General features: G+C 43.3%; 8 protein-coding genes across 8 annotated transcripts; 4 read left to right on the top strand and 4 right to left on the bottom strand.

Annotated features, from left to right (window-relative positions):
* Nucleotides 1-175: 175 nt before the first annotated feature.
* On the top strand, nucleotides 176-2,006 carry EAE97_000770 (uncharacterized protein; the record flags this gene model as incomplete). The annotated part of the gene is made up of 2 exons (XM_038871280.1): nucleotides 176-393; nucleotides 452-2,006. The coding sequence occupies 2 exons, from the start codon at nucleotides 176-178 to the stop codon at nucleotides 2,004-2,006; spliced, it is 1,773 nt and encodes a 590-aa protein (XP_038738641.1).
* A 415-nt stretch (nucleotides 2,007-2,421) lies between these two features.
* EAE97_000769 (uncharacterized protein) lies at nucleotides 2,422-3,282 on the bottom strand (the record flags this gene model as incomplete). Its single annotated transcript, XM_038871279.1, has 1 exon — nucleotides 2,422-3,282. One exon carries the CDS (start codon nucleotides 3,280-3,282, stop codon nucleotides 2,422-2,424), a length of 861 nt encoding a protein of 286 aa, XP_038738640.1.
* A 310-nt stretch (nucleotides 3,283-3,592) lies between these two features.
* Nucleotides 3,593-4,340, bottom strand: EAE97_000768 (uncharacterized protein; the record flags this gene model as incomplete). The annotated part of the gene is made up of 2 exons (XM_038871278.1): nucleotides 4,073-4,340; nucleotides 3,593-4,009 (listed from the first exon to the last, which is right to left on the bottom strand). The coding sequence occupies exons 1-2, from the start codon at nucleotides 4,307-4,309 to the stop codon at nucleotides 3,593-3,595; spliced, it is 654 nt and encodes a 217-aa protein (XP_038738639.1). The 5' UTR covers nucleotides 4,310-4,340.
* A 118-nt stretch (nucleotides 4,341-4,458) lies between these two features.
* On the top strand, nucleotides 4,459-5,419 carry EAE97_000767 (uncharacterized protein). The gene is made up of 3 exons (XM_038871277.1): nucleotides 4,459-4,749; nucleotides 4,803-4,851; nucleotides 4,971-5,419. The coding sequence occupies exons 1-3, from the start codon at nucleotides 4,693-4,695 to the stop codon at nucleotides 5,183-5,185; spliced, it is 321 nt and encodes a 106-aa protein (XP_038738638.1). The 5' UTR covers nucleotides 4,459-4,692; the 3' UTR covers nucleotides 5,186-5,419.
* On the bottom strand, nucleotides 5,420-8,065 carry EAE97_000766 (uncharacterized protein). Its single transcript, XM_038871276.1, has 8 exons — nucleotides 7,924-8,065; nucleotides 7,461-7,836; nucleotides 7,330-7,401; nucleotides 7,158-7,281; nucleotides 6,937-7,107; nucleotides 6,623-6,889; nucleotides 6,457-6,574; nucleotides 5,420-6,410 (listed from the first exon to the last, which is right to left on the bottom strand). The coding sequence occupies exons 1-8, from the start codon at nucleotides 7,988-7,990 to the stop codon at nucleotides 5,485-5,487; spliced, it is 2,121 nt and encodes a 706-aa protein (XP_038738637.1). The 5' UTR covers nucleotides 7,991-8,065; the 3' UTR covers nucleotides 5,420-5,484.
* Nucleotides 8,066-10,674: 2,609 nt separating this feature from the next.
* EAE97_000765 (uncharacterized protein) lies at nucleotides 10,675-13,981 on the top strand (the record flags this gene model as incomplete). Its single annotated transcript, XM_038871275.1, has 8 exons — nucleotides 10,675-10,763; nucleotides 10,823-11,092; nucleotides 11,139-11,276; nucleotides 11,433-12,448; nucleotides 12,506-12,631; nucleotides 12,680-12,753; nucleotides 12,893-13,485; nucleotides 13,537-13,981. The coding sequence occupies 6 exons, from the start codon at nucleotides 10,675-10,677 to the stop codon at nucleotides 12,724-12,726; spliced, it is 1,686 nt and encodes a 561-aa protein (XP_038738636.1). The 3' UTR covers nucleotides 12,727-12,753; nucleotides 12,893-13,485; nucleotides 13,537-13,981.
* A 2,332-nt stretch (nucleotides 13,982-16,313) lies between these two features.
* Nucleotides 16,314-16,802, top strand: EAE97_000764 (uncharacterized protein; the record flags this gene model as incomplete). Its single annotated transcript, XM_038871274.1, has 2 exons — nucleotides 16,314-16,375; nucleotides 16,544-16,802. The coding sequence occupies 2 exons, from the start codon at nucleotides 16,314-16,316 to the stop codon at nucleotides 16,800-16,802; spliced, it is 321 nt and encodes a 106-aa protein (XP_038738635.1).
* A 1,427-nt stretch (nucleotides 16,803-18,229) lies between these two features.
* EAE97_000763 (uncharacterized protein) lies at nucleotides 18,230-20,121 on the bottom strand (the record flags this gene model as incomplete). Its single annotated transcript, XM_038871273.1, has 3 exons — nucleotides 18,230-18,916; nucleotides 19,821-19,861; nucleotides 20,079-20,121. The coding sequence occupies 3 exons, from the start codon at nucleotides 20,119-20,121 to the stop codon at nucleotides 18,230-18,232; spliced, it is 771 nt and encodes a 256-aa protein (XP_038738634.1).
* Between the last annotated feature and the right edge of the window lie 7,726 nt (nucleotides 20,122-27,847).

The following is a 27,847-nucleotide window of genomic DNA, read 5'->3' as shown; positions in this document are numbered from 1 at the left end:
TAAGGATAAGCAAGCATCTACAATAAAAACTTACTTTACACGCACTTATTAACTCCTATTCATCATTTTCCATGTCAATATATTCCAAGGCACTAATCAAAATCATAATAAATTAAAATCTTAACCATCGTCTGTCTACCCGGAGGAATTGGCCACCGTTCAGTGCTGCGATATAATGTCTGTGAAGCTCGAAATCGAGGCAAACCCCAAAGATACCATCTCTAGTCCAGCACGCCAAATTATACCTAACGAGCAGAGGAGCATGAACTTACCAGGAGACATACTTCTTCAGATATGCGAAGAGTTAGCCACTCAACTAGAGTTTGGAGTTCTTTTCAATTGTGCTATCTCCGGAAAGCAATTGGTTGGCTCGGCGTTGCAATGGCTATATAGGTAGGTATCTTGCCCAGAAGTCTATTTCCGATACCAAGCTCTTAGCTGATCCTTGAAGGACACATAATGAATACTTGAGGATTATTAGCAGTGAAGGAGAGGCTCCTGAGTGGGCAAAAATCCAAAAGCGCAATTCTAAATACAGCGCGGCTTCGAAGTGGGCAAAATTATGGCAATCTATTGTACGCTCTAGTCTAGGGACTACTGCCTATCCATACTGTCTATATATACGATCGCTCGATCTAACCAATCTATCGAATCTTCTCGAGGATAGCACCTTCCGAATGGCTGCAATGGATAACTTCTTTGCTGATGAGATGGCAGAGTTTCTAAGTGTAGATGGGACACCCAGAAGGCGATCAAAAAGAGGTCCGCAAGTACGACTCAATACTACAAATATTCTCAATCTGATAGGAGAATCTATCACAAGATATGTCAGCGAGCGCGCGGATGAAAACCAGACAACGGTTGCTTTAGAGAATCTTTCAGGGGATATCACATCAGTTGCATTACCAATATGGGCGGGACGCTTATCAAGACTGAAATCCATGACGATTTGGGACGGGAAGTCACTGAATGAGAACGTTGCGACGGTGATCTCGAAAAGCTGTCTCAACTTTGACGAGATCCGTATATTCGTGTGTTCAGATGATACCGATCACAATCCTGCATCATTCATAAAAGGCCTCAGACAGAACAGTCTTCTTTCACTCGAGGTTTTGTCTAACTGTAGGATTGGTCCTTCTTTTCTGACCGCTCTAAACCATCATTCCGAATCACTGAAGAGCTTGAGGCTACAGAGCCTTAATTCAGAAGCCATCAAGAACCTCAACATTCTTCAAAGATGTACTGCGCTTGAGATACTCGATCTAGAGGATAGTCAACATATTGTGGACTTGGAAGCTACAGAGAACGATGTATTTCTTGAAGTCATCGAATGGTTGGGGCGCTGCGAGAAGCTCCGAGAACTGGTTCTAAACAGAATCGTTTGTGCCCCAGCCGTTTTAAAGCAGGTTTGTCTACGAAACGATATCCGACTGCAACGGTTGGTAGTTACTGGCCCTTCTCTTGTCAATGATACAGAATTTCATAGAGCGATCTCACACCAGACTGAACTCGAGGTCCTTGAACTTCGAGGTGGTTCGGACGAGGTATTTAGAGTCAGAGATGACATTGATAACCTTCTCACATCCATATGTCAACTCACTAAACTCAAGGAACTTACCATCATGGAATCGTTTGAATATTTCAGTAGTAACGAAATCAAACGTCTCGCAACAAGCCTGCCACTTCTCGAAAAGTTTCACTTCTCAGGTTATGGTATTGGAGATGAGATCTTGCCCTATTTATCAAAATTACATAATTTGCGAGACGTGTCCATCGCTGCAATTTCTAGTTTCACTCTCGATGGCTTACTGGCCTATGTTTCGACTTTACGAGATACAAACCAAGGTCTTGTACTTTCAGTTATGAGTCAGAATTCCGACCAAGATCTTGCACCCTTAGAGTTACAGCTCATCCGAGAAGGAATGATCGCGAAAGTAGACGGAAAGTTTGACTTTGCATTGCTGAGAGAGGTGGCGGAATCGGAGTTTGATTCTGCGTCTGATTAGATTGTATGTATTACTAACAGATGCGAAGAATGGTGTATGGGGGCAAGTGGGTTGGGTAGGATGTCACCAAGGCGCAAATAGGGAGTTTTGCCTTTACTGGAACAAGGAATCAAGAACATGCTGCTAGTACGGAAGTTTCATATGGGAAAGGCGCAAAGCTTATGTGGATCATTGCCGGCTATAGCACAATCTCTCTTATAATACTCTATATAAATAGCAAAAACTTTGAGAAGCATTTACAATAGCTGCTGTCTCTTCAGTAATTTCCCTAATGAAGAGATAATAGATATTTGACGCTAAATTGTATCTTTTTCGATAGCATATATACTTTAATTTCTACTACTCATTCACTACACCCCCCGACAATTGCAGTATAGCACTATGTTGAACAGCAGGTTTGTTTCTAATCCTTAATTTAACCAACCACGTGCGCAATTTCGTCGACAAATTTTTCAATCTTACGACTCAGTATATCCGGAGCTTCCAACATCATCAAGTGTCCAATTCCATCGAAGACTACTAACGACTTTCTTTCCTCTGCCACCCCACTCAGGGTACGCAATGTTTCCTTCACTCTTTCTACCATTTCAACCCTATCATTCCCACCAGCGAAAATCAACGTAGGCAAAGCGATGCCCCTCGTCTTCTCCAATATATTCTCTTGCATCCCATATTTCGGCCATGCTGCTTTCGCATACTGGTTGCCAGCTAGCGCATTCGTAGCTAAAGTGCTGACCACATGTTCAGCAAGAGGTGAAGAGGATAGAACGTGAGCAACGACGGAAGTAGCAGCTTCAATGCTGTCATAGGCTATCAACTGCTGCTTTGTCATTTCCTCAGGAAGAATCAGAGGCGTGGGAGGAGCAGGCGCAAGAAGTATGAGGGCTTGGAGTCTTGGAAAAGATTTGGCAGGAGAAAGTGATTCAATGGTAGAAGAGAGATGCATAGCAACCTTTCCGCCCATTGAGTGGCTGATAAGAATGAATGAGTGATTTTGTTGGAGAAGCTTGGGAATGAGAGTGAAGATATCGTTGGAGAGATCCGTGATGTGATACGCATCTGGATCTTGTGGGCCGGTAGAGGAACCCCAGCCTCGGAAATCAAGAGCTAGGCAGTAGTAGTTGGAGCAGAGTAGATTGATGAGAGGAGCATAGGTGCTAGAGGATCCACCCCAAAAATGTAAAAATATTAAGGCTGGCGAGGAGTTGAGTGCGCCTGAAGAGAAGACATTGAGTTGAGTGGAGGAGTTGATCTCGTAAAGTCTTGAGCTTGCCATCACAATTATTGTCTCTTGTAAAGATTAAAGCTGCATTGAAAGTGTTATACTGAATTCTATGAATGAACACCTAAGGCGAGTTGAATGCTTGGATTGAGCTGAAGGTTTGAATCTAATCGAGTTGAGTGCTAGACCTGCAGTCAATGTAGATAAATACACCACCTCCAATGCATAAGGGGGGAGCGGATATAGCAACAATATATGCGGATATACATGTCCACCATCGATAGTCGAACGGTTTTACACGAACACCCGAGAAAGCTTCTTCGATGTTGGTGAAGACAAGATTTCTGAGAGGATATTCTCAACATCAAGGACCACTCCCTTTGCTCGGTGACTCTTGCATTGGAAGTTCCACATTTTCCAGGATTTTTTCGCCATCAAGATCCGCCTTCTCAAATCCCTCCTCCTCGACCTCGTCATCCTCGACCTCGTCATCCTCGACCTCATCCTCCTCGGCCTTGTCCTCACCTGCTTTCATAGCTTTCTCTTCTGCCAGCAGTCGATATTTTCTCTTACTTTTCTTCACAGCACTGCTTTTCCTCTTCTTTTTGGTCTCCCCTACAATCGCAACCCTGCTCTCCTTCCCCTTCTCCAACAACTCAAGCCTTTCTGCTAGCATTTGTCGTGCAATTTTACGATTCTGTGTACGAGAACGGGTGGCTTGAACTTTGAGGACCATACCTGTTGGGATATGTTTCAACTGCACTGCGGAAGAGGTTTTATTCTATGGAATGGTGAGCTATAGTTCTCGACTTCAGATTCAATGGCAGATGGCAGATGGGCTTACGATCTTCTGACCTCCCGGCCCACTGCCATGCAAAAATACTTCAGTGAAATCTGCTTCATCAATGGGCGCTGGACGGTCGGGCATCTTTTTCTTCCATAATGGCGTTGTGTTGCAAATGTTACGTTTAATGATTGAGTTTGAATTCACAGCAGTAACATTTTCAAGGCCCATACTTCTGGAAACTATTGAAAGTAATCCTCGTAGCATTGTACATGTTGACAACCTACTGATTGCCATGAAATAAGTTGTCGTAGTTGTAGATTATTTCTTGTATCGTAATTCCATCGCATTGATTAGCATAGTGATTTGGTGAGCTTATCGTCCACCCCGGAAATTTGATATTCAGGTACTTGCTCCGTACGGATACTCGAAACAAAAAGTTCCGCTTCCATTGGTGCATCGTTCCACTTCTTCCATTCCCTTAACCTCAATTTCTCTCATATTCATCTTCACATCGTAGTTTTCTTTGTGTACAGTTGAATTCCCCTCTTTGAATCATCAATTGAACAAGACTTTGAAGTCGCAGCTATTCTCACTGTTAAACGGACTCGAAGAAATACACGGTCAAACTACAAGAAACAGAGTCAATTGTACAAATCTCACAACGATAAGGGGTAACAATGTCTATGTTCGCATCTACATTTCGATGGCTGCAGAGGAAGAGATATCAATATGAGGTATTTGCGCTCGTCAAAATCCAAACATAACAGATTCTGACACATTTGAGCAGGTCACATTCTCATTGTACATGTTGACACCCACAGAGAAATTTATATTTAGTATGTCTCTTAACCTCTCGGCCAGCAGCCTCTTATTCTTCCTCCATTGGTTGCATTTGTCCATCCTCTTCTCGAGTCTTCAGTTAAAATGCACGTGTGGCTAACATTTTGATCTGCAGATTCGTTCCTCTTTCTCTTCTTTAGCATGATCATTATTGCCATGACACTTTATCTCCCACAGCATATCACATTTCTTACCAACCGCGCCTGGTTCTACTACAATGGAGACGAGTCCGCCAAGTCTGCCCTTACATCTGCGAGTCCGGTCATAGAAGCAGTGGCCAAGGAAACCATTGCAAAAGCTGTCGCGGTTGGAGCTGGGAAGGAATTATGATTCTGGACTTTCACGCATGAAACGCATGTACTGGGGGCCATGTACTAGTATCAACGATGGGATGTGAGAAATGAGAAAACGCGGCGGTGACGACTGAATTTATTTTGTTTTTATACGGGAGTTAATGATTGCGATGGGATAGAGCGGACGAACATACACCTAGCATTGTTGTAATACTTAATCATGAGGCGGGCATGGAATTTGAATAGATATTTTGTTTGAGAAGTTGCCATGTATGTCTTCATGCTGGTACTCTAGAGGTTGTTGTAAAACGTGCATTGTATTCTTCTTGGTGGGTACTATGCGGAGTTTTGTCTGGCAGCCATGAGATGCTTCATAGTGTTGTACATCAATTCTCCAGCCCCAGGGAAACCTTTACGCTCCAGATATCTCAAGACACCCAATCTATAGTCTTGCCACGATACAGACAACCCACCGTCTTCTTGGAGCTTTTTCAAAGAAACTTGTGTGACTGGTCCAGCGTGTCTTACGTCAATTTTATCTTCGGCTTGGTCCTCTAATTCCCTCACATATGTAATGGCAAGATGACATGTTGCTGGCGAGTACGAGATACTGAATAGGGAGCTGAGTGAAAGCGATTTTTCTAGTTTGCCAACGTAAACAGCCAAAACTCCCATCGTCTGCTCTGGAAGTAAACAGCCAAGCGCATTCACATCTGCTGTAAGGAAAGCCCGTGATCTCCACAAACAATTGCAGATATCCATTAGAAAACCATTGAAGCGATTGACATATTCCTTGGGATATGACTGATTGCCAGGTACATTCGAACCCGTGCGTGAGGCCATAGCCATCTCAAGAGATTTCTTGTAGAGGGCCAGGATGTTGCAAATGCGGGAGATGATCGATAAATTGGAGCTGAAGAAGAGTGTGTAAACAATTTGAGGCGGGGGAATAGCTATTCGGACTTTAGATGTTATAGCTGGGTGAGATATGAGGAATGCATTCGCCTCATAAAACTCAAGAATATCTGAGTAAGTGGAAACACTCGAAGATTGTTGTAGAATTATAACAGCCAGCTGATTGGCGTGATTTACCAGCGCGACTAGGTCTGCACCATAGTTTGCTGAAGATGAAGTCTCCGAGAGTATGTTGAGATTCCACTGGCTGAGCAAAGCTTTGTAGAATTTGAGGAGAGCAAGCTGCGACTCGTGGGTACCATCTATAACTGCATCTTCAACTAGAGAGAATATATTTTGGTAGAGGTCTACTTCCTGGTTAGTCTTGAACATATTGTGCGATTTGTGGCATACCGTCAAAGGAACCAATGGGAGTATAGCTTAACAACTCTAAAATTACATCACGGTTTGTGATGCCGTTCCAACAAGGTAGCAGAGATTCCAAATACGAGAAGCATGCCGGAGGCAGTATCTAATATGTGTCAGTAGAGCGAAGCAATATCTTTTTGATCCAACCGACCTTGGTGTATCTAGTGTATTGTAGTATAAGTTCGAGCATATCTGCTATCTGTGTCTCAGAGGACCGACCATTTTCTAAATGGTCGTCGAAAAAAGCCAGAAGCCAATAATCTATGCGTTGCAGCGTAGTCTCCGAAGACCTGAGATGTAGAAACTTCTGAAGCAAAGGGTCATGAATACTAGCCACTAATTGATTCGGGAGCTCGATCTTCTCAAGCTTTTGAACAAACTCATTCACATCTCCTACTTCCTCAAGTGTGATTGAAGTCTTGACACTGGTTAGCACTGATCGTGAGCTTTGAAACGAGCACTTACATCTTGGGCATACGATGTATGTACTCCAGGTAAAAACCCGTGCTTTCTCTCTTTGGTGGTCTTTCGGGATATACGGAAATTTTGATGAGTGGAAACAAGCTTATCCTCCATCTTCTGAAGATGATCTTCTTGGATTATGCCGAGCCTTTCTCGCCACTCACGATTTGGATGCTAATAATATTAGAACATGCGTTGTGAATAGAAATTTGGTGAGAACTAACCATAAACACTGAAGCCCTCCCGGAAGTCACATCACCTACGATGACCTCGGGATAGTAATCTTTGTATACCCTCATAAGTCCTACCAGAGCTGGATCGTGGCCCGCTTTTCTTGTCCATTGCATTCTGAAAGAAAATCAGCAGAGCTTTGTACAACGTCTTGCTCTAACATACAATGCCTGTATCCTAAATGGTCGAACGTGTTTTCGGCGAGTGATGATGGACAGCACGTGACACAACTGTGACCTTGCGAATGTTAGCTTGCGATGCCATAGTTTAGAAATCTAGGTATAGATAGACAGTACCTGAGAGCAATAGTATCAAGCAAATTGAAAAGTACAGCATAAAGTTGTGACAAAATCTTTGGATTCTCCAAAACATCATAGACTAGGACTATCCATTTCAACAATGCGGCCTGAGCTGCATAAGAGGGTTTGGCTTTTCCATGACCCAGAGCTCCTACTACTTTGATGACTACTGCATCTGGAACTTTGCTCGCTGGATAAAGATGCTTGATCAAGTTCCCAACACTCCCTTGATCGAGCTCGTTGGGCAGAGTGAGGATGTCGATAAGCTTTTCCAGCGACGCATTAGACAACCCTTCTCCATACGCTCTCGAGCATAGTCTATCCACGTGGCTTGAAACTTTTACCGACCGTTGCTTGGCAGAAATACGTGATGCTATATTGACTGTCAGTATTTTTCTTCGTTATCAGAAATCTATGGTAGGTAATGGTTGTGGTCGCGTAAGACGCGTTTGGATCTCACCGTTTTCCAGATCATCAAGAATATCATCAACATCAATATCATATTCGATACCAGAAGGACTCTCCATAGCTTATGAATATCTGAATTGGCACGATTTAGGTATAGTCTTAAGATTGTTCGGAAATCTTTATTGTCGGACTTTAGAAGTCCAAATGTTGTGTGTGTATTTTTGATGTTCTTGCTTCTTGGAAGGGAATCAAAGAAGGGATGAACATTACCCGACTTACCTACTTACATTGCTATCTCAAAATTTCTTTTCGAATAAATATTATCATTATCCTTCCAAATTTATCTATTTGAATATACATGCATTTCGCATTTAACTCACTATTCTACATACTTATTGATATCCTTCTTATCAATCATATTCAGTCAATCAAGAACGTTACGAGTAGAACCGAGTACAGATAGAATAGTAATTGGTAGTTTATGCCGTATATATAAATACTCGACACTTCCCCTCGAGTGTTTATTATATACAAAATATTCCTACATGTCTAGCATAAAGATCACTATTCTACATCATCATCATCATTCCGAGAGATTATATTTGTGCAAATAATAGAGCTGGGAAGGAAAGTAGTACGTAAATACAGGATTAGCATTACTCGATGTATATGTATGTAGATGGATACTTGGTACTTCCCATTGGGTGTTGACTATGCAGGCATTCCAAAATATTTCTACATATATATATTTCGATCATCTGGAGCAATAGAAAGAATCCAAATCCATAAATCCAACCACCTACAGTATCTAGGTATATTCAAAATCGCCCTCATCGTTTCGTCTTTAGTTCCTGTGTAACCATAAAATATGCGCGAAACCCAATAGATGGCATATCCCTGACGACTCCTTTCGCGTTCCTCAGTGACCGCCTTAACCTCGAAATTATCACCCATTCGCATCCTACGCTTCTTTTACCCATATATATGAATGTCAACATTCAAATAGATCTTCCGCATCGAATGATTGGAAATGTCTCCTGTCCTACCTCAGAGACACCAATGTCATTGGTAGTTGGGCCGTTGAGCCTGTACTTCTAGGCAAATCTTATCCCAATCTAGCTATGATTACAATTCATACGACATCCTTTGATACTGGGCGAGACTTCTCTGCCATACCCATACAGTCTTCGGGCTTTAAGCTCTCGGTGTATGCTGTTGTTATTACATTGCATTGATTGTGAAGTCATATCCCTTCGCTGGGAAATTACACCATATACTCAAGAAGGCTTTATCTGGGTGTAGTAAAACAACAACCCCTGCCGGTCTCCGAGGGAACAGAATTGACGGAGCCACGCATGAAATGCGTGCCAGCAGATGAATGCACCCTTTGGCAGTCGATTGTTTGAAATCTGCAATCCCGTTCTGGTGCAAGGGAGCGGTGGAGTGAATGACAAGCATGTGTTGGTGTACAGGTTTTCTCCTTTGGAATGCCCGCGAGAAGCAGGTGGAAGCAACTCACCCCCTAGCACTTCTTTTTCTAATGCAGATGCATTACGAATTTCTACTTGTGAGCAGAAGGGCTCCTGAGTGTCGACTTGCTGCGCTGGTAGTGCAGCCCTGGACCTCGTTTGCTATTCTTGAATTCCCGCATTGTACGGCATCCTGCTAGAAAATGTGATGTATAGACGCCAGATCTATACATAGCCCATGAAAAACTCTTCGTCTTATCAGGCTTGGCTATGCATCTGCTTTGGGTATGCGAACAATTTTATGAAATTCAGTCAGTCAATCGTCGATTTGGGCGAGAACATGGCGTTGAACTAAGCATCGGATTTTCGTCTTAGCATTCATCTTCATGTTCCAGCTGGAAGCTAGGATGGAAGGATTGAATGCATGTACAAAATTGGCTGACCTCCCTGGTCTTAGTTTACCCTACTTGACATGCAATGCAGGCACAAGCCCTGATCACACACTAAGCATGCCCTGAGTCTAAGCTGCCGAAATTTTTATACCTGCGAAATACAAGACGAAGAGCAACTCGAACGCTCTTCGGCAGTTCAACAGCCGGGAGAAATATGGCTTGAATTACGGGAGAAGAATTTTGGAATCTTCCAACAGATTTTGGTTATTGAAGCATTTACAACATCTTCGGATTATTGTTAACAGTGGTAGTTTTGGTACATCGCATTAATTCTTGTGGTTGCGGCTACTATTCCCTCTGCCAGACAAATTGGTAAATGTTGATAGTCGTTCCAAAGCTTCCATAGTATTAAGAGATGCACCGTGTATTGCCTCATTGGTAACAAAAGATCTCGTTTTGGGCCCCCCAATGAATCAACCTTTCATTTGTAGTGTGGTTTTGCTCTTCAGCCCAGTACGCGGATGACCCGGTTCGTGCGCCGCCTGCAAGGTTTATGGAGGGGAGGGGGGTCACACCAACTCGTCTTCATCCTATGATATCTCGTTTCTACGCTCGATCGACTAGTTTATCTCTTCTTAACAGGCGGCAGGGTATGGAACCCACACCATTTTCGCATTGGCGGCATTCTAATTCGGTCAGAGTCAAAGAGAACGGTGTATTTGTGTACTTGTGTAAAAGTGGACTTTCGTCTATTACCTGATCTCTGAACAATTTTAATACTATGTTATCACCTTACAGGGAAATAACCGAAGATTAGGGATGTGATCAAGCAAGCCATAGAAACGCTGAGCAACCAAGCTGTCGGTACACGCCTTCCTATATCTTCTTCTCTAGCCTTTGGCCGTCACAATCTTGGAAACTCGAGGTAGTTGTGAAACGCTAATGAAAGGTCAAAATGTTGATTTCAAAACAGGTCTCAGCTACGCTATGTCGTCCTCACTTGCGGCATCAGGAAATATTACAGAATCAATGTATACACCTTCACTTTAGATTATAACGTAGCTGCAGTGGGCGATCTAACTGTATGTAGCGACACCGACGAAGATTTTATCTCTGCCTCATCAGAAATATCAGAAGATCAATCAGATCAAGGAAATACCTCAGCTACGGTATTGAGAGATTCGGCGAATTTCTTGTCGAAGATACGATCGCTTCACGAATCAGACGTCCTGGTACTTCTAACTCCAATTGTAGTGCCGATCAGTCAAGACATTACAGACAACAGTGATCCCTTTGAGTGTTTGGGACGGGCTCTGGCCAAGAGACACGCCAAAATCCGGCATATCCCCTATACACGAAGGTAATTGGAATATCCGAATTGGCAAGGTCAATGCTAACCGGCATAGAAACGGCATCACTTCAACTCATTTAGGTTTCATAAAAAGAAGCCATGTCATCATACTTTGTTTCGTGGATCATCCTGAACATCAGCATCAATTCGAAATCGCAGAAGTCCTCTTTGCAGTCAGCGATCACAAGCCCTGGTATGCTTCACCCAGTATTTCATGTCAATTTTCTGGAAGTTGTAATTTGATTGAAGGCTTTCCTAGTATTTCCTACATGTTCCCACATACTGTTAGCTCTTAATCCTCTTGGAGATCTCTCTCTTGAACAACTACTAATTTATGGGCATATTTTAGCCTCATTATGGTATGCAGTGATCAAGTAAATAAGCAAGATTCGATTCCGTTCCCTACAGTCATCTTAACCTCCGGATATACACCAGAAGATATGGAAGCCGCAGCTGCAGTGATCTTTGGGGAGCGGGAATCCAGTCCTAATATAGGAATAACTAGTTCCGCGTCCGGTATGATGGAGGCAGCTCGACCCAAGCTTTGGGCCGTTGACCATTGGAATGAATCTAGAGATGTACCGAGTGTTCTCAAGCTCTGGAGTGACAATTTTGATGTCCGGTTCTCCATTGACGTTGAGGCTTTCGTGTCTCTACTTCGTCGCCCAGGTTATGCAAAACATTATGTAGTCCGAGACCCAAGAACCAGCGAAGTTTTAGGTTTCTGTGCTACATATCTTTCATACGTTGATCAAGAAGGCGAAAGACTCATCGCATCACTAGCTATTATTGTCGTAGGAAAGACCTATCGACAACGGGGGATTGGTCTCAGTCTTCACAATCATGCTATTGCACAGTTCAGAAGCACACGAGGCGTTATTCGTCTTCACCTGGGGAGTATTTTTCCAAGGCTGTTGTACGGGCCACCTCTTTCTTCATCCGCAGAATTGACTGCGAATGATGAGTGGTTTCGCCGGAGAGGCTGGACACTCAACAAGGAGTTACGAGGCCAGGGACAACGCGTGTATGATCTGGTTCTGGACTTTACCAAATGGAAATACCAGCAAAATCAACGGCAAGAAAAATTTAAGTATCGGCAAAGTGTACAAGATGATATGGTCGAGGTGCTTCGTTTGGTCGAGGAAGCATCTATCAAACAAGGTAATATGGGATGGTTCGATCAATACTTCGCTCTAATGAACGGACCCAACGTGAAAGACATTATCATATGCCTGGAAGGAGATCAGATCATTGCAACGGCGCTCACATACACCCCATTCTGTGGCAGCTCCATATCTTCTAATCTACCTTGGGCAGGGCGGATTGGCCATGATGTTGGTGGAGTCACATGCATATGTATTTCTCGTAAGTGATCTAAACTGCTTCACTACAATAAATCTTTTGATGCTAATTGGTCCGAAGCACAGAGAAATGAGCCAATAGGCCCGGAATTACTTGATGCTTGTATCAAAAAATTATACCAGCAAGGTATGAGGAGAATGTTCTATGACGGCGTAGCAAATGATGTAGACGAACTAAAAGAACTAGGTGAGTGTCACTATTATTCACATACCTGGAAAGCGACTGACTTTTCAGGTTTTAAGGAATGGGCAAAGTACCGCGACGTTTGGAAGGACGCTTAAGTAAATGGACTGGTCTACAAGACAAGGGTATTTAAACATTGACTTCATTCATTCCTACTGAAAGTCCACTGAGGGTGCCATAAAGACTCTCCCTCCGTAGTGACGAGGGTTTAATTTCTTCAACTTTCTCTCATCAAGTCAAAGATAACAAGAATAACAAATATAGCTCCGTGTTTGTATTACGCAAAATCTTCAAAATACTATATCCGACACATTGGGCATGAAAAGGATGACACTAGCATGGACCTGCTGCAGATTTGGAGCGTGTCATACACATGGGTAATAGGCGAGAGCATGGATAAGCTATGGAACCATTTACTTTAGCGATCAAAGTAGAACTGTTACTCAGCTGGGTTCGTACTACAGTCAGGACGGAGGATAACATTATTGTAAGCACAATAATGCTCGATCTTAAAATTCGAGACACAAGCTATTCAAACTCCAGAGACATTTTCCACACTTGTTATTCTAATATCAATCATGGTGGATTAATGAAGTCACAATTCAAGGACTTTCCAATATCGGCGGCCCAAAAATCTAGGTCACGTAGCACTAGTGCTTGCAATCTTTCTGCTCTGAAATCAGACTGCATGAACGGGGACATCGAAACGTCGCACAAGAATTTAGAATCTGTGTAACACGTTCAGAACGCCACGTCTGCATGATATCCCCACTAAAGCCGCTCAAGAAAGCGCTGTGGTTGATCAAACTAGCTATACAGGTATACGACCTGCCGAAAAAATTCATGTGTGATACCACGTTAGTCAGACCTAGATGTACTTGATTAGCAAAAGTTAATTATTACACCAGCTCCATCGCATCTACTGCTGCCTGACGGCTATGACACCTTACCAAAGAGCCTTCTTGATTTGAGCAGGTGCATAAGATGCGGTATAGACTCTGTTGACCGACATTTTACGGTCTTACCTTCTCTCCTGGATCTTGGATGTGGCGTAGAATTCCAGTGATTATGACGATAATTCGCCATACCAACTGGTATCAAGGCTCAATTTATGTTTACATGTCGGGCGAGGCATTCCGGCTTGTCACACGCAACGCTCCTGGAAATACATAATATCCATGTAAAAATGTTGCGCCACTGAAATTAATTCTGCGCCGCAGATCGTCAATTCAAGTTACAGCCCCAGCTTTTCTTCAAGCTCAATGCTTGTGTGAACATTTGTATGTATCATCTCATACACAGAATCCCATTTTAAAGATATAGTGGATCGCATTTCGAGAAAATTTTCTTCGCGTCATTTCTCACTATCAGCCAGTCACGATGTTTCTTTCTTGGTGGGGCTGCATATTTTGGTTTGAGACCCTCGCTGCCCCCCATGTCCCTAGACAACGCTATTGTGGTTCGATGTTCGGTATACCTGAGAATCTAAACTGTAAGCCGTCTGAGTAATTGATTCTTTGAGTAAGTTTTGATGAATGCTGACTTAAGAAGATTAAAAGCCAGTGAGTGCTCTTCTTGAGATGTATTTGACTTGTTGTTAATTGTATGCCATTTGCAAAGCACTTCAAATATCAATATAAGTTGCCAGTATAAGGTCCCAACTTAAACATTTCCATGATTTCGATTGGTCTTATCATTTCCAAGTAGGAATATGATGCCATCCGAAGAAGACGGAGCAAGTTCAACGCGCTAATGTGCAGGCCTCTTTCGGTATTTGATGGTCGTGCAATTATACTCCGAGGAAATGACAGATAATAACCGCGTTAAATTCACACAACGTATCAGCTTTAATTGAATCGAATCCCGTCCTCCTTAAAATCTCGCTTGTTTAGCTCCCGCGCTACGGTACGGACCGCCGTTAGTCTGTGCGTATAGCAATAGTTTCTGTCCGTGTATAAGATAGGCAGAACACGGACCACTCTGTCTTCCTCATTCACTTTCCTCTTTTCATCTTCTCTAGTTCTGTTGACTTGTGCTTTCAACTTTTTGATTCGGTACATGTCCACAAGTTCAAACCTGTCTTTGACATTCTCACTTATGCTTGTATTCGTATCCACTCACGCTTCATCTACTCGAACCATTATCTCGGATCTCTACTTCCACATTTACCATTCTAAATGTTCACATCCTCTACCGTGAGGTCCCACTCATGCCCAGCCACGACCTTCCTAAATACCCATACAGCCTAACCGCAATGCAACCACAGCTCGCGGCCCCCCATACGCTAATGCGCTCCCCTTCTCCAGTCGCACATGTCACTTTATCTAATTTACGATCTCCTGAAGGGTTGTTAAGAAAAGGATTCGTTCTTTTCGTTCGTTTGCTTCCATTTTTAATTTTGACCCCGCAAATTGCTAGGCCAATTTTCGATATGAGAAGAATCCTGCATGTCTCACGTGGACCTTCGTAGAAACATATCTTGTGTTCTGCAAATTATTTTTAAAGTTTCTTTCCGTGCGATGACCGATTCAATATTAAGGAAGGAACCTATAATGATCGCTGTCTCCCAGACGTAGCTCGTCTGCGGGGATTATTCAATGGTCCGGGCTGCATTATGGACCCGAGAGGTCGACTCTGCTTTCTTTCCTCTTGAAGTTTCCAATGATTCTAATACTCTGAATATCACCAATATTCTAGACGAATCCAGCATTTATCGTAGCGTAGGTATCTCTGGTACATTCGCAAATCTAAACACAATTATTGTTGGAATGTCACCCGGGTATCAAGATATCCTATTCACGATACCGACAACTCATCGTCTGTATCTGCTCAAATACCCCACAGCTACTCGAGCAAAGATATTCATCATATAGAGAGCAAGCACAGATTTGTAAATACAGCTGTAACTACCACCGTTTGGATGTGAAACTAGCGAATCATTTTAGCACAGGGTCTTTCAAATCCCTATATTAAGCATTCATTGTGCCCAGCGTAGCACGCAAAGCCAAGCATACAGCCCAGTATAAGAGATTAAAACTCATAGACTCAATGTGGACGGATGAGACTTCATCGAACCATCCACCGCTGCCTTTGGAATGTGCGAATCGAATATCCCCACTTGTGTATTTGAGTTTATGGAAAGTTGTGTTGAAACCCACAGGAGAGATTTCATTGCTTTCGCTTTTTCATAATCATCTCTGCATCGTCTACCGTTAATCATACACCTAAAGCTGCCATAGTATTGAGTTTATGCGACTACGGCGAACTGATTGTACCATCTTATCAGGTCGACCAGAATTACGAAATTGTATTCATTAAAACTCTTTCACGGGTTAACGTTTGTGAAGTCAGTGAACACGTCTGTTAAGTTTGAAACTGTAACCGAAAAGGAGAAAATGTCAATGAGAAGAATCGCCGATTGGTAGAATTATCCGATTACCATCTTGAATATATGGGCCCTAAAGTGAGTTTTGCAACATCAGCTAATTCAAATTTAGCAGCAGAAAACAGGCTCCAATGTCATTATTCGTGTATTACGAAGGTCGAGATAAAAGCCTTCAGCAGAATACCGACAAAGTACCGATGGCGTGGAAGTATAGGTGTGGGTATTTGAGATGAGGATATTTGTAATGGCTGCATAGTAGCTTGAGCTCTTCATTGTAGATTCTGTCCACAGTGTATAAAAATGAACAGGGCATCGTTATGGATGTGCCAGGCTAGATTACACAGTATATTTCACAAAGATATGTTAGTCAATTACATCCTTGTGCCTGATATTTGCAGTGCACACTGTCATCCCCTATCAACATTTCACCTGTTAATATTGTTGAACTTGATGACCAGATTTTCTTCATCATTGTAAATTATCAATCTTTGTGCTTTTACTAATGTATTTGATGCGTTGACCTTTTTTAGAGGAGTTCTCAGCAATCGTCGAGTCATTCCTAAGCTCAAGGAGAAAACAACCGAGGATTATAGCACACGAGAAGGCCAGGCTTTTATTGCTCCTGTAACGTCTCTCAATCGATGCCGCGGAGGGCAGAGGGATGATGTCAAAGAGGAATGGAGAGATAGCCATAGCAACGAAGAAAATGAAGAGACGGCAACTGTTCCGCTGTTGCCGGTCCCCATGAGTGTTACTAGAGCCAGAGTTTCCTTGACTAAAATACTTTGACAATATGTCTAGATGAATCATCCGCCGGGAGTAAGTACCTGATTGCCTTCTGAAAGATCATCCATCTATATTCCATTCCAACCTCTCCATCCCATCGACTTCGAGCCTCTACAAGAGCCAAATTCCGAACATGTCATGTTCCTACAGGAAACACCTTACCATCGAAAGTCGGCACACGACTGGAATACGATGACATCGATACCTCAGGGACCCTTACCCATCGAGCTCGCCCACCTCCAAGCCAGGACACCATCCTACCACCATGCTATGCTTGCTTTCTATCTCTTAGAGACATTTCGCTTGAATCGATATCCTTACCATACCTCAATCATCAAATTATGCAACCTCCACCACTCTCCCTACTAAAACTCTATACATACATACTCATCCTACATCCCACGAAATCTCTAATCCCTTACCACGACCCCTCTACTCCCCAATTTCCAGTATCCTAACCTCGCTCCACCCCTCAACAACAATTCGCAATTCTACCATTCGAACCCGAGCTTCCGTTTCGATCTCAATCTCAATCTCAATCTCAACGCAATTCCTACACTACTCCATTCATAGAGGATATACTCCATCACCGAAATCCTTACTATCTATCACTACACAAGCTCTCCATTACTCTACTCCTACACAACATGCATCCCGCATCTCAACTCACACTATCTACCACCACACAATCAAAACCAGAGCGAGCTACGCTTCCCACTCTTCTCAATCCAACAAGCAAGAAAAGAACAAAGCACAAAAAACAAAGAAGGCAGAACGCAGAACGCGGCACAGTAATCGAAGAAAAAGATACCCCTGAGATAGACAGGCAGGCAGGCAGGCAAAACACACCCAAATAATCCACCCAATTCTCCATACTTCAAAACAACAGTCTAACCATCCATACGATACACTCGGTACTTTGATATCATCTATCAGAAAGAGCGACATTCTTTCAAACCATTGGTTTATCTATACACAACATTCTGTGCATATCGAATATGTGCACCATGCAACTCTTTACATGTGGAATAGATTCAATGTTCTCACTGCTTCCGGATATGAAAAGATTGTCCGGATCTGAGTGTTCTGTTTGCGGATCTATGAGTGCGGTGGTGATTTGAGGGGGTGTGGAAGGCTGGGGGATGGGGAATGAGGAATGGGAAGAGATGGTTTATGATGTGTGATGGATTTATGATGATGAGTGACCATCAGATGTATTTGATAAAAGTGAAGCATTCATTGAGCATACTCGAAATTGCAGGATGGTGAATGGGAAATGGAGTTCAAAATACGATATAGACACTACGCACGGAAGGACAAGCAGGAAGTTGGTAACAATCAATGGCATGAATGAAAGAGATTCTGATAGAAAGACGTTTGTTCCATGATACATAATCGATGATCGGTTGCGATTACCATCACCGTCGCCATCATGCTTGTTCAGCAGTAACTTCAACCCACTTCTCAACCTCTGCAAAGCTGTCCACAAGAACTTGACCCTCCTTCCCTTCCGCAGTAACCTCCGCGTTCCCCTCTCTAATCACCACGAAACTCTTCATTCCAGCTTCCTTTGCGGCTCTCACCTCCTTGATGTTATCGCTCAAGAACAACCACTCACCCACCGCACCCAACGCATTGTTTGCCTTGGCAATATTCTCATAACTCGCCATATCCTGTTTCAGCCCCGCATTAACGGTATCCCAATATCCGCCTTCAAGCTCTCTCCCATCATCTCCTTCGAGCCCATTCCAAATGCAACTCCTCAAGTCCCCTTCAGTCGTGTATCTCCACAACAACTTCTGCGCTGCCACGCTCCCACTACTATAAATACAAATCTTCGCCCCATTTTCTCTCCACTTCTTCATCGTTGGGTATACATCTGGGAAAAGTGGGCACTTTAATTCGCCCGATTCATAACCACGAAGCCAGAGATATCCTTGAAGAGATTTAAGGTATGGGATCTTAAGATCCTGAGCCATGAGATCGCGGACATGAGAAAGGAGTGCGTCAGGGGTCGAGGCGTGTTCAGGCGGGAAGGCAGAGCGATAAGGGAGGAAGGATGGAGAGTCCCATTGAGTGGAGAGTGTTTCTGGTAGAGCTGCGAGAGCGTATGGGAACTGATGGGGAGGTCAGTAACTGAGCATTGCTGTCCAAATTCGTGGCAAAAGGTGATGTGGGAAGTTTCCTTCCAGATGAGCTAATCCGACAAACGCATTGATACATAGAAGTACATGTTTCAAATGTATCGGGTACCGGCATGCTAATGGCGGGGTAAAGCCAGTATCATGTACATGAGTGGGACTCCGGATTCAGGGGGGCTGGGAGCTTGCTTTGCAGTAAAACAAAACGAAACAGAACGCTGATGCTATGGAGTGAGATTATTGATGGGACACGGTGCAACCAACCCATCGTACATAGATAGGAACCTATAGGAGTTTGGCTCTTCCCCGCAAATGATATGAGCGCTGATCTGTACGTCGGATTGACCATACACATTCGTTTCGAACGTGGCAGACGACCATTTGCATTAGTGTCACTCGATTCTCTCCCCAACGTAGATGCCATCACACTTGCGATTCAATTCACCTATCTCTTCTCTCTTCTTCCACCACTACACTCTGGTTTAACGTCAATGTTGCAAATAATGACGATCCTCTCCGTTGCCATCCCAACCAATGATAGCGGGGTAGAAGCATTGAAAGACAGAGCACTGGTAACACGACAGCTCATCACAAGTCTCACATGACTATGCACAAATCAATTTCCTGCCCCCAAGATATTGGTATGCCGGAGCTTACGTAGTACAACAGTTTTCCGCAGTTGTGTATCATCGAGACAGTGATTGATCATCGCAATCGGAACCGTTGAATTTGACTGGTAACTAGACCAACAAGGTAACTACGACCTATTTCGCGTAAAGCGCATCGCAAGAGAGAAGGGAAAGAATATGCGACTCATGACTTAATGCATAGACTACTGAAAGATTGACCAGTAGGAATAGTAAGGAAATTGTCAACCTACCAAGATATCCTTGACGAAAGAAATCGGACACACCGTGCCCTCTGCAGAAGAAGAATGAATCCATCAGCCTTTTCCATCACATATTCATTTCCTCCCCAAGCTTACTTGACCACCATTTTCCAATCTCACCCACGTGATTCATTGTAATTCGAAGATTCCATTCCCGAGAAAACTCTGCGGACGGGTGATGTGTAGAAAAGCAGGAACAGGAACAAATAGGAACCGTAAAACCCCGAGTGAAAAATTTTCATCACTCACCGATATCCAACAATACCACCTTAACTCGTGGTTTGCCTTCCATTTTATCACGTTGGGAATCCTTCTAGATGAATTCCTCTTTTCTCCCTCGATACAGTATTGAAAAAATAATCAGCCCCGAGGTCGATGAGAGATAGCGGTGAACTCTCGCGAGCTTCTTTCGTAATCTTGGATGGATATGGATGGTAAGGACTTAGGCAATGCGTGGATGCGCGCTGGCAAAGATCGACCCCCTAGACTCCCAAGTCTACTTGCTAGGAATCGCACGTTCCGTTCTTTATGCACGAGGGTGGAAGGGTCGAAGGGTGGAAGGGTCGAGGATGAATTTGAGAATCTGATTCGTCAATATGGAGATTTTGACTTCGCACCCGTCCTCGTCCTGCTGGAATCCCTCAGGCCAAAACTCTTGGTTCGTAAATCGTATGGATGAATTCAGGCTGTTCATGCAAGATGCAGGCTTATGTTGTAATAATCAGGAAAAGCTCTGTGGGCGAAGGCTTCATGCAGTTAGTAAACGGGGATTTTCGGCAAAGAGGTTTGGACTTTTGGAGAGAGAGAACCACGATATGGGATAAGTCGCATGTAGGTACGCGGAACGTGTTCTGTGTTTTGTTGATAATGTTCCGGATTTGGCAGTGAGCATAAGGGAAAATGAGGAATAAGGTAAGCAATCAATCACCTTTTATTATTATTATTATTATTTTATGATGGCGGTGAAGATATAATCAATTGCGAAGGAATGAATGGAATGGCCTTCCTCTCTCTCTCTCTCTCTCTCTCTCTCTCTCTCTCTCTCGTGAATGGTTAGAGACCAAGACGACCGACTTTTGATGAAGTTTGATCACATTCACATTCACATTTTGGTTTTGGGTTTGACCTGAGTGTTGGATACACCCCCCACTTAGCAAAAACGATCAAAGATGGTGGGCGGTGGGCGGTGGGCGGTGGGTGTGAATCGATCAACTCCACTCAATAATCATTACTTGAATGAATGTTTGATTCATGATCAGTTTCATACAATACAATTCAATTGATCCATTCAAAATTCACGAAAAGAGCAAAGTTTCAAAGAATCGAAAAACAAATTCCAGCCACGGTTCATTTCCAAAGCATATTTGTTAATCATTCGTAGCTGCATACACTTTTCAGACTAAACAAAGTATGGTAAATCATGTCCGTCCTACCCAGGGGCCTCACTCTCACGTTGGAGGCACGGCATGTACATATCCTTAGTTTCCCGTGATGCATTATGCATGCTAGATAGGTACATATGTATGGGACGAGTGACAGTGAAGATTGCTATCTAGACCCATTTTGGAGCTTCAAGTGTGTCGATAAAGCTATGGTGGACTCTGAAGGGGTACCGGTAGATAGGGATCAGTACGATTATTTGATGGTGTTAATGTTATATATGGAGAGGAGGTACAGATCCACGAAGAGATATGTATGGCTTGGTCGGGGGCTACTCTGACGATGAGATGTATGGTCCAGTAGGTATCAGAAGATATCGACGGTGGGATTTTGATCTGTACGGCGAGAGTCGGGTAGGACTCTGTCAGTGATAGCTCCGCGGTCTGGTATGGGGGAGGGGGGTAAGGATAGACTCAGCAGAGACCGTCCTCCGAGACATATGTGTGTGTACAGTGTCAGTCTATATTGCTTTTCTCGTACCCAACGTTCTCATCTTGAAGGATTCTTTCAAGAAGAAATTTTCATCATCTTCACACTCGAGTGCCCCTCACCGCTGCTTTCTCCCTCATAAAGAAGGCTTGAGATTATCGTGATGACAGGTACCGTCCTACTTTTATCATCCTCTCCAATCGTCCAATGCTACTTCCATCCATCTCTCCAATCATCCAATGTTACCTTCATCTCTTTCTCTGGATTTTGTATTCTGGAAGCGGTATCCATATGCCGCTATTGGCGCAATGTGTGGGGTAGATGAGGAACACTGGGACAGACTAGAAAAGGATGATGTGATGTGATGTGATGCGATGCGACGCGATGGGGATAATACAGTAGTGAAAAAGTCGCGTGTTTACTGGGGGGGGAGGGGGTAAAGGGGGTGGAGGGGGTTGAAGCAGTGGGAATCCATAAAGTTAACATACCTACATTTATTCTGTGGGGGCGATAAGCAATGCGTGATAGCGATAATGATAAGGATAAAGATAATGAATGACCTCGGGATACCAAATTGTTGAATGGTGGAATTTTCTATCTGAGCTGAATTGAGAGCTTTATGACGTTCCAAAATGGGGGCATTCAGTAATGATATATGAAAGCTGCGAATTTTAAGTTTTCCATTTCATCACAGCACATATGTATTCGAATGGAGATAAGAAGCTGGACTTGCTCGGCTTTCTCTGTTGATATCATAATACATCATTTAGCTATGAACTATGAATATCATCATGTACCTGGGCATTCATCGAGATACCTAGGTACCTAGTATGTATCTATCCAATGACTCCCGTCCAGCGAATAAATCCCCAAGACATGTAATAAAGATCCTTCATCACATAATTACCGCCCACTTGTTTCAGACCATGTGGTATTTCACACAAATTAAATGTTTCAATCCCAAATGAAAATCCAATCATTGGACTCCCTTTTCAGCATGCTCTCATCCGAAAGCTGATGAAGCATCACCGTATGCGAGATTTCCAGTGTGGATCGCTGTTTCGCGGAAGAAATATCAAAAGAAACATGCGTCTATCAAGTAGATCATACTATATCTGAGGGAGAGTTTCGGGGGGTTTTTGAATGGCATGGCATGACATGACATTTCCAATGAACGACAGCTTCCCTAGTGAGTAGGTGACTAGTGAGATATGGAGACATCGGCGGAAAGGGTCGTCGATCATACGTCTCGTGAAGCAAACGGTAATTCATTGCGTGCAGTACTCTTGAGGAACAAGCACTGCACACTGCACACTGCACAGGGCGCTCGATGTGCGAATCGGCACGTCTGGAATGGGAAGGCATGTGAGGGTGCAGGGAAATGACTTAATCTTTCATGATAGGTAGGTTAAATGAAGATGTGCCTTTTCCCACAAAATACAAAGGATAACAAATTGAATGACGCTGTCAATCTCAAGGACAGAGTGTATTTACTCTGTCGATAGCTAGGTACGGATAGAGAGTTGAGTTGTGTGTCTAGATTCTCAAATGAAACAATTTGTCTTTTACCATTCGAAGACTCGATAATCATAGTAGAGAGTAGGTAGGTAATAGACAGACATAAATCAAGTCACCCAAACAACAGGGCCATTCTGCAGTTGAAGGAACAAAAAAGCATCCCCAGCTACTCGCCCTGTACGACCCATCAGATTACCCCACGACGACAAGAATGATGTGTATTAATATACTTGTGACATCCCTACATGCTCACACACATACTCAGGGTAGCGTAGCCGTGCTTCACCATGCAATAAGATCTTTAACTTTCCTGCGAATAATGTGGAAGAGGTACCGCCCAGAAACATATCTCGAATACAGGACGGCTGGGGAAACAAGGAGCGTACGTGTATCAATTGATATGCGATGCATCAAACATCCGAATTATGGAGTAAGTAACGAGGTAACGAGGTAACCTGACAGCAGGACATAAGCGCGAGTTTCACGATCAATGAATTCCCAGTGGGTGAACCAGAGGATCTTCAAACGAGAGGGTTTAGCAAGCAATATACTGTGGATTTTTCGAGTCTGCTGATTCGCGTGGAGAGTCATGTCGATTCCATTATGGTTGGAAAGAATGGATCCATCTGGTCTTGATGCAAAGATCCCATCTTCTCACCAGTCTTGAATCGGTCTCATCAGAACGGCGAAGTGAATGCAAGAAGTGTGAGCGGAGACGTCCGTAAATATTGAAAACATTACAACCTACCTAGGGATGCAACAATCACAGAGGCCAATCCATCCGTATTACCAAGATGTTGTCTGGTGCTTCATATGCTGAGCAATGGGGTGACTTTTCCGCATCATTACGACGAATCGCCCCCTTTGTCGAACGTGATAAGGGTTGAAAGCAACATCGGAATGTCCTACAAACTAAATTAAGAACTGAGCACCTTGCGAGTTACCTCTGGAGGCAAGCTAGACAGTTGCGTGCAGTAATGGAAAAGCATGTCACTGGTTTAGACAGTGTAATAAGTAACATGTATACGTGTAACTTTATATCATACCATATCAAATGATTTGATGTGATTTTACCATTCATTGCCATGATCTACTGGATGATAAAGAAAACAAGAGGCTGGGCCAAACCAAGTTCTGTCGCCTCTTCAATAACGTTTTCAATCGGGGTTTCCCTTGATGGCAATAAGGACAACAACAATAACAACAACAGCGGCCTCACTAATTCTTTGTCCTTCCAAAATCCAAATAGATGGTCACACGACCTTTGACCTCAGGTACTAGGTATGTCACACCCTCTTTGGGAATATCGGAAGCAGCGGTATCTTACCGTAAAGAGATCAGAAATTATTTTGAGGCTTGGTTCGTAGTTTGTCTGACAGTGACGGGTTATATTATCTAACTTGTTACTAAGCTCCTCCATTGAATGGATCTGAATTGTCTGGAATCTGGATTATGTGTCCTGTTTGGTTGTTTCTCCTTTGTGAAATTACGATGAATCATTCAGAGGATTGCGAGTTTCGTTCGTACTGACTTATGTGTTCTTATGATTTTGATTACCGTTTCGAGCAATATCCACAGGCGGGAAACGCCCAAATCGGGTTGTGACATTCCAACACGAGTACATTGTACGGCTACAGTTATAGTTGTCTTGTAGCCTTGTAGGTAGTAGGTACCTCATAAGTCAAGTCATAGTATCCATCTTGATGACTGATGATATGTATCCTGGTAATTATTTCGGAAGCCATTGATCAATTCCTTCCAGAATCCTCAACGAATTTCAGAATTTATGTCATCTGGCTTTATCCATGAGAGTCCAGACGTTCAAGTCGAAAACGTGTTTAAATTTAGCTTCGCTATTGCCGACACAGCCTTCTCGAACCTCAACACACACCTATTAGAGCCTCTATAGTAGTGAGAGACGGACTCCCGGAGTTACATAAGAGATCGACTCTAGGCTTCGTAGCATACCTACCTACCTCACATTGATTTGAGTGAATGTGAACAGCCAAGACACTCGCCATATTCGTCATTCTCTACCAGCTTGAGGGCGTAAAGATAGACAGACAGATAGCATTTGCGAGCGCCAAAGAAGGCACAGTAAAAGGCGGTAAAGTCTCTCTCTTTGACTGCAATGCTCCCCAATTATTGGTTTAGCTATGCTGTGACCTGAGATGGTGTGGGTGGTGTGGGTGGTGTGTGTGGTGTGTGTGGTGAGTGTGGTATAGTATGGGGTGGGCAGACGACGGTAATGCAATGCATGCATTTCTTAGGGGCGTGCATAAAGGTAAGATTAGTTATTCATGGGCTTTGGGTGATATTAAGATTAGCAGCCAATTGTATGTTGATGAGGCGTTCCCAGGAAGGAATCCGATAGAATCATGTAAGAGCAGCATGATGTTAGTGATGAGATGTCTCCAATATTCCTCGAATGATTGGATAAGTGTGATCACTTCTGGTATAGCATTCACAGCATTAAGCTTCTTTGGGTATGTGGTGGCTGATAAAAGTCGCTGCTGCTTTCCATCGATTCTTTGTTGGAACATGGAACATGGAACCCTGGAGTGTCACGGATTTGGTTTCCTTTGAAACTCCTTTGAGCGATCGATGATGAATGTTATACCGGAGACGGTCAAGTAGGTGGTGAATTCTATAAAATAAAAAAAGAGGGGTTGAGAAATGGTATGACAACATTGTTTCGAGAAAGGCGTGAAGGCGTGAAGGCGTGAAGGCGTGAAGGCGTGTCTTGAAAGAACAAGAGAGTGGGGAGTGAGAGAATGAAAGGGTGGGGTGTGAATTGAATGAATGACTGGCTCATAATTATTACTAGGTAGACTTGGAAAGCTTGGAGGCTTGGAGGCTTGAGCGTGTGTACATCGTACACATCCCACTGAAAATCTGGGGTGGAGTGAACAAACAAAGTTGACCACCACTCACCCTTCTCTTCCCTTTCTAATCATTTCTTTGTTGATATCAAATGAGAAGGGTCACTCTTCATACAGAGAGTACAGAGAGAGTATGAATCCAATCAGAAATGAAGAGTAAAAATGATGACAGGAATATAGAACGATAGATATATGTAGATGCAATGCAATACAACCCTTTGATTTATTTGATATTATTATTACTACCTACCCATACAAAGTCAATTCCTTTCCTCACTTCACTTCACTTCATTCACACACTCCACTTCATTCCTCATCTCACCTCGCCTCGCCTCCCCTCCTGTCAGTCATCTCGTGCATACATACATACTTCCATTGCTTGCACTGTTTGAAATCTTTGGTCACTTGAGCACATTTTCTGAATGTACTAGAAAATTCAGGAACCCAAGTGATTCAATTAGTTTTCCAAACCTTCACCCTGGAACCTCGCGAACCTTCGATTGACAATCATAATAGTCATCCAAAGTTAAAGGCCGTCGAGGTCACCAAGCCTATTTTGAATATTTGGGTTTGTTTGGACTTGGAACTTATTTAGTTTATCTGTGGCCCTTCCCTTCCCTTCCCTTCCCTTTTCTTCCCGACGTCAAGCTCATCTCATCCATACGGGTCTCTCTCTCTCTCTTCAACACTACTTGACACATTATCTCGCACAAACCTCTCTCGTACGAGATTCCTTACACTTGTACCATCTCTCCATACTCACCTCACGTATTATCAACCGAGAAAAAGATCTGCGACGGTTTCCCTATAATCAATTGCCGCGGATTCTTACATACAGAAAAGGAAGGACAACAAGTTCTTGCAGGACCGACGGAGAGATACCTTTGGTGGTGGTACAAGTCAATATTATTTCACCACTACATTTTATTTACGACCCATTTCATGAAAGACGACGAATAATTACGAATAATATATATCCATATCATATACACAGACATACAGACATACGAGATTGATTAATCCCGAGGCACAATCTCCCAGATACCTACACTTACTTACCTAGGTAGGTATTACATTACCTCTCTCTCTCTACGACTCACGAATTCACTCCCGTACTAATTCACCCACCCACCTATCTAGTGATTAGTACTCTGCTTATCTATCTACACTTCCAAATCATCCAAATTCAAATCCACATCCACATCCACATCCACATCTACATCCACAACTACATTCACACTCATACTCCTCCTACTCATACTCCTTCCTACTCTTATACTCCCACTCCCGCTCCCACTCAACAAAATTAGACCTTCAACCTTATCACCACTACTACTCTCAGCCAAATCACTTGACAACTGTGAAACCTCCAGATCCTTTATTTGCAATTGCAGCCTTTCTTTCTCTTATTTCGAATACGTCGTGAGAGTTGCGTGTGAAATCCAACCATTCATACCTCCATCGTCAACTCTAAAGATCCATAGGTACAAGTGACAACCACAGCTGAACAACCTACGATCCCCAAAGTCACTTCTACGCTCAACTGGTTCTAGCCCCAAGTTTATTTATTTATTTATTTCTCTATTTCTTTATCTATCTAAACTGCAACAACAAGGTTCCTTCATTTTCCATTCCTTGGAGACCCCTGGCAGGAAACAGACCACTTATTAGACACCTCATCTCGATATCCCTACACCCCCCGCTCCACCCACTCCAAAAACCGGCCTTTGCTTTCGCTTACTGTTCCCT

This window comes from Botrytis byssoidea (assembly GCF_014898295.1).
Source record: "Botrytis byssoidea strain MUCL 94 chromosome Unknown BBYS_001, whole genome shotgun sequence".
Taxonomy (NCBI): Eukaryota; Fungi; Ascomycota; class Leotiomycetes; order Helotiales; family Sclerotiniaceae; genus Botrytis; species Botrytis byssoidea.
The sequence above is the reverse complement of the archived record's forward strand: the minus strand, read 5'-3'. Positions and strand labels throughout refer to the sequence as shown.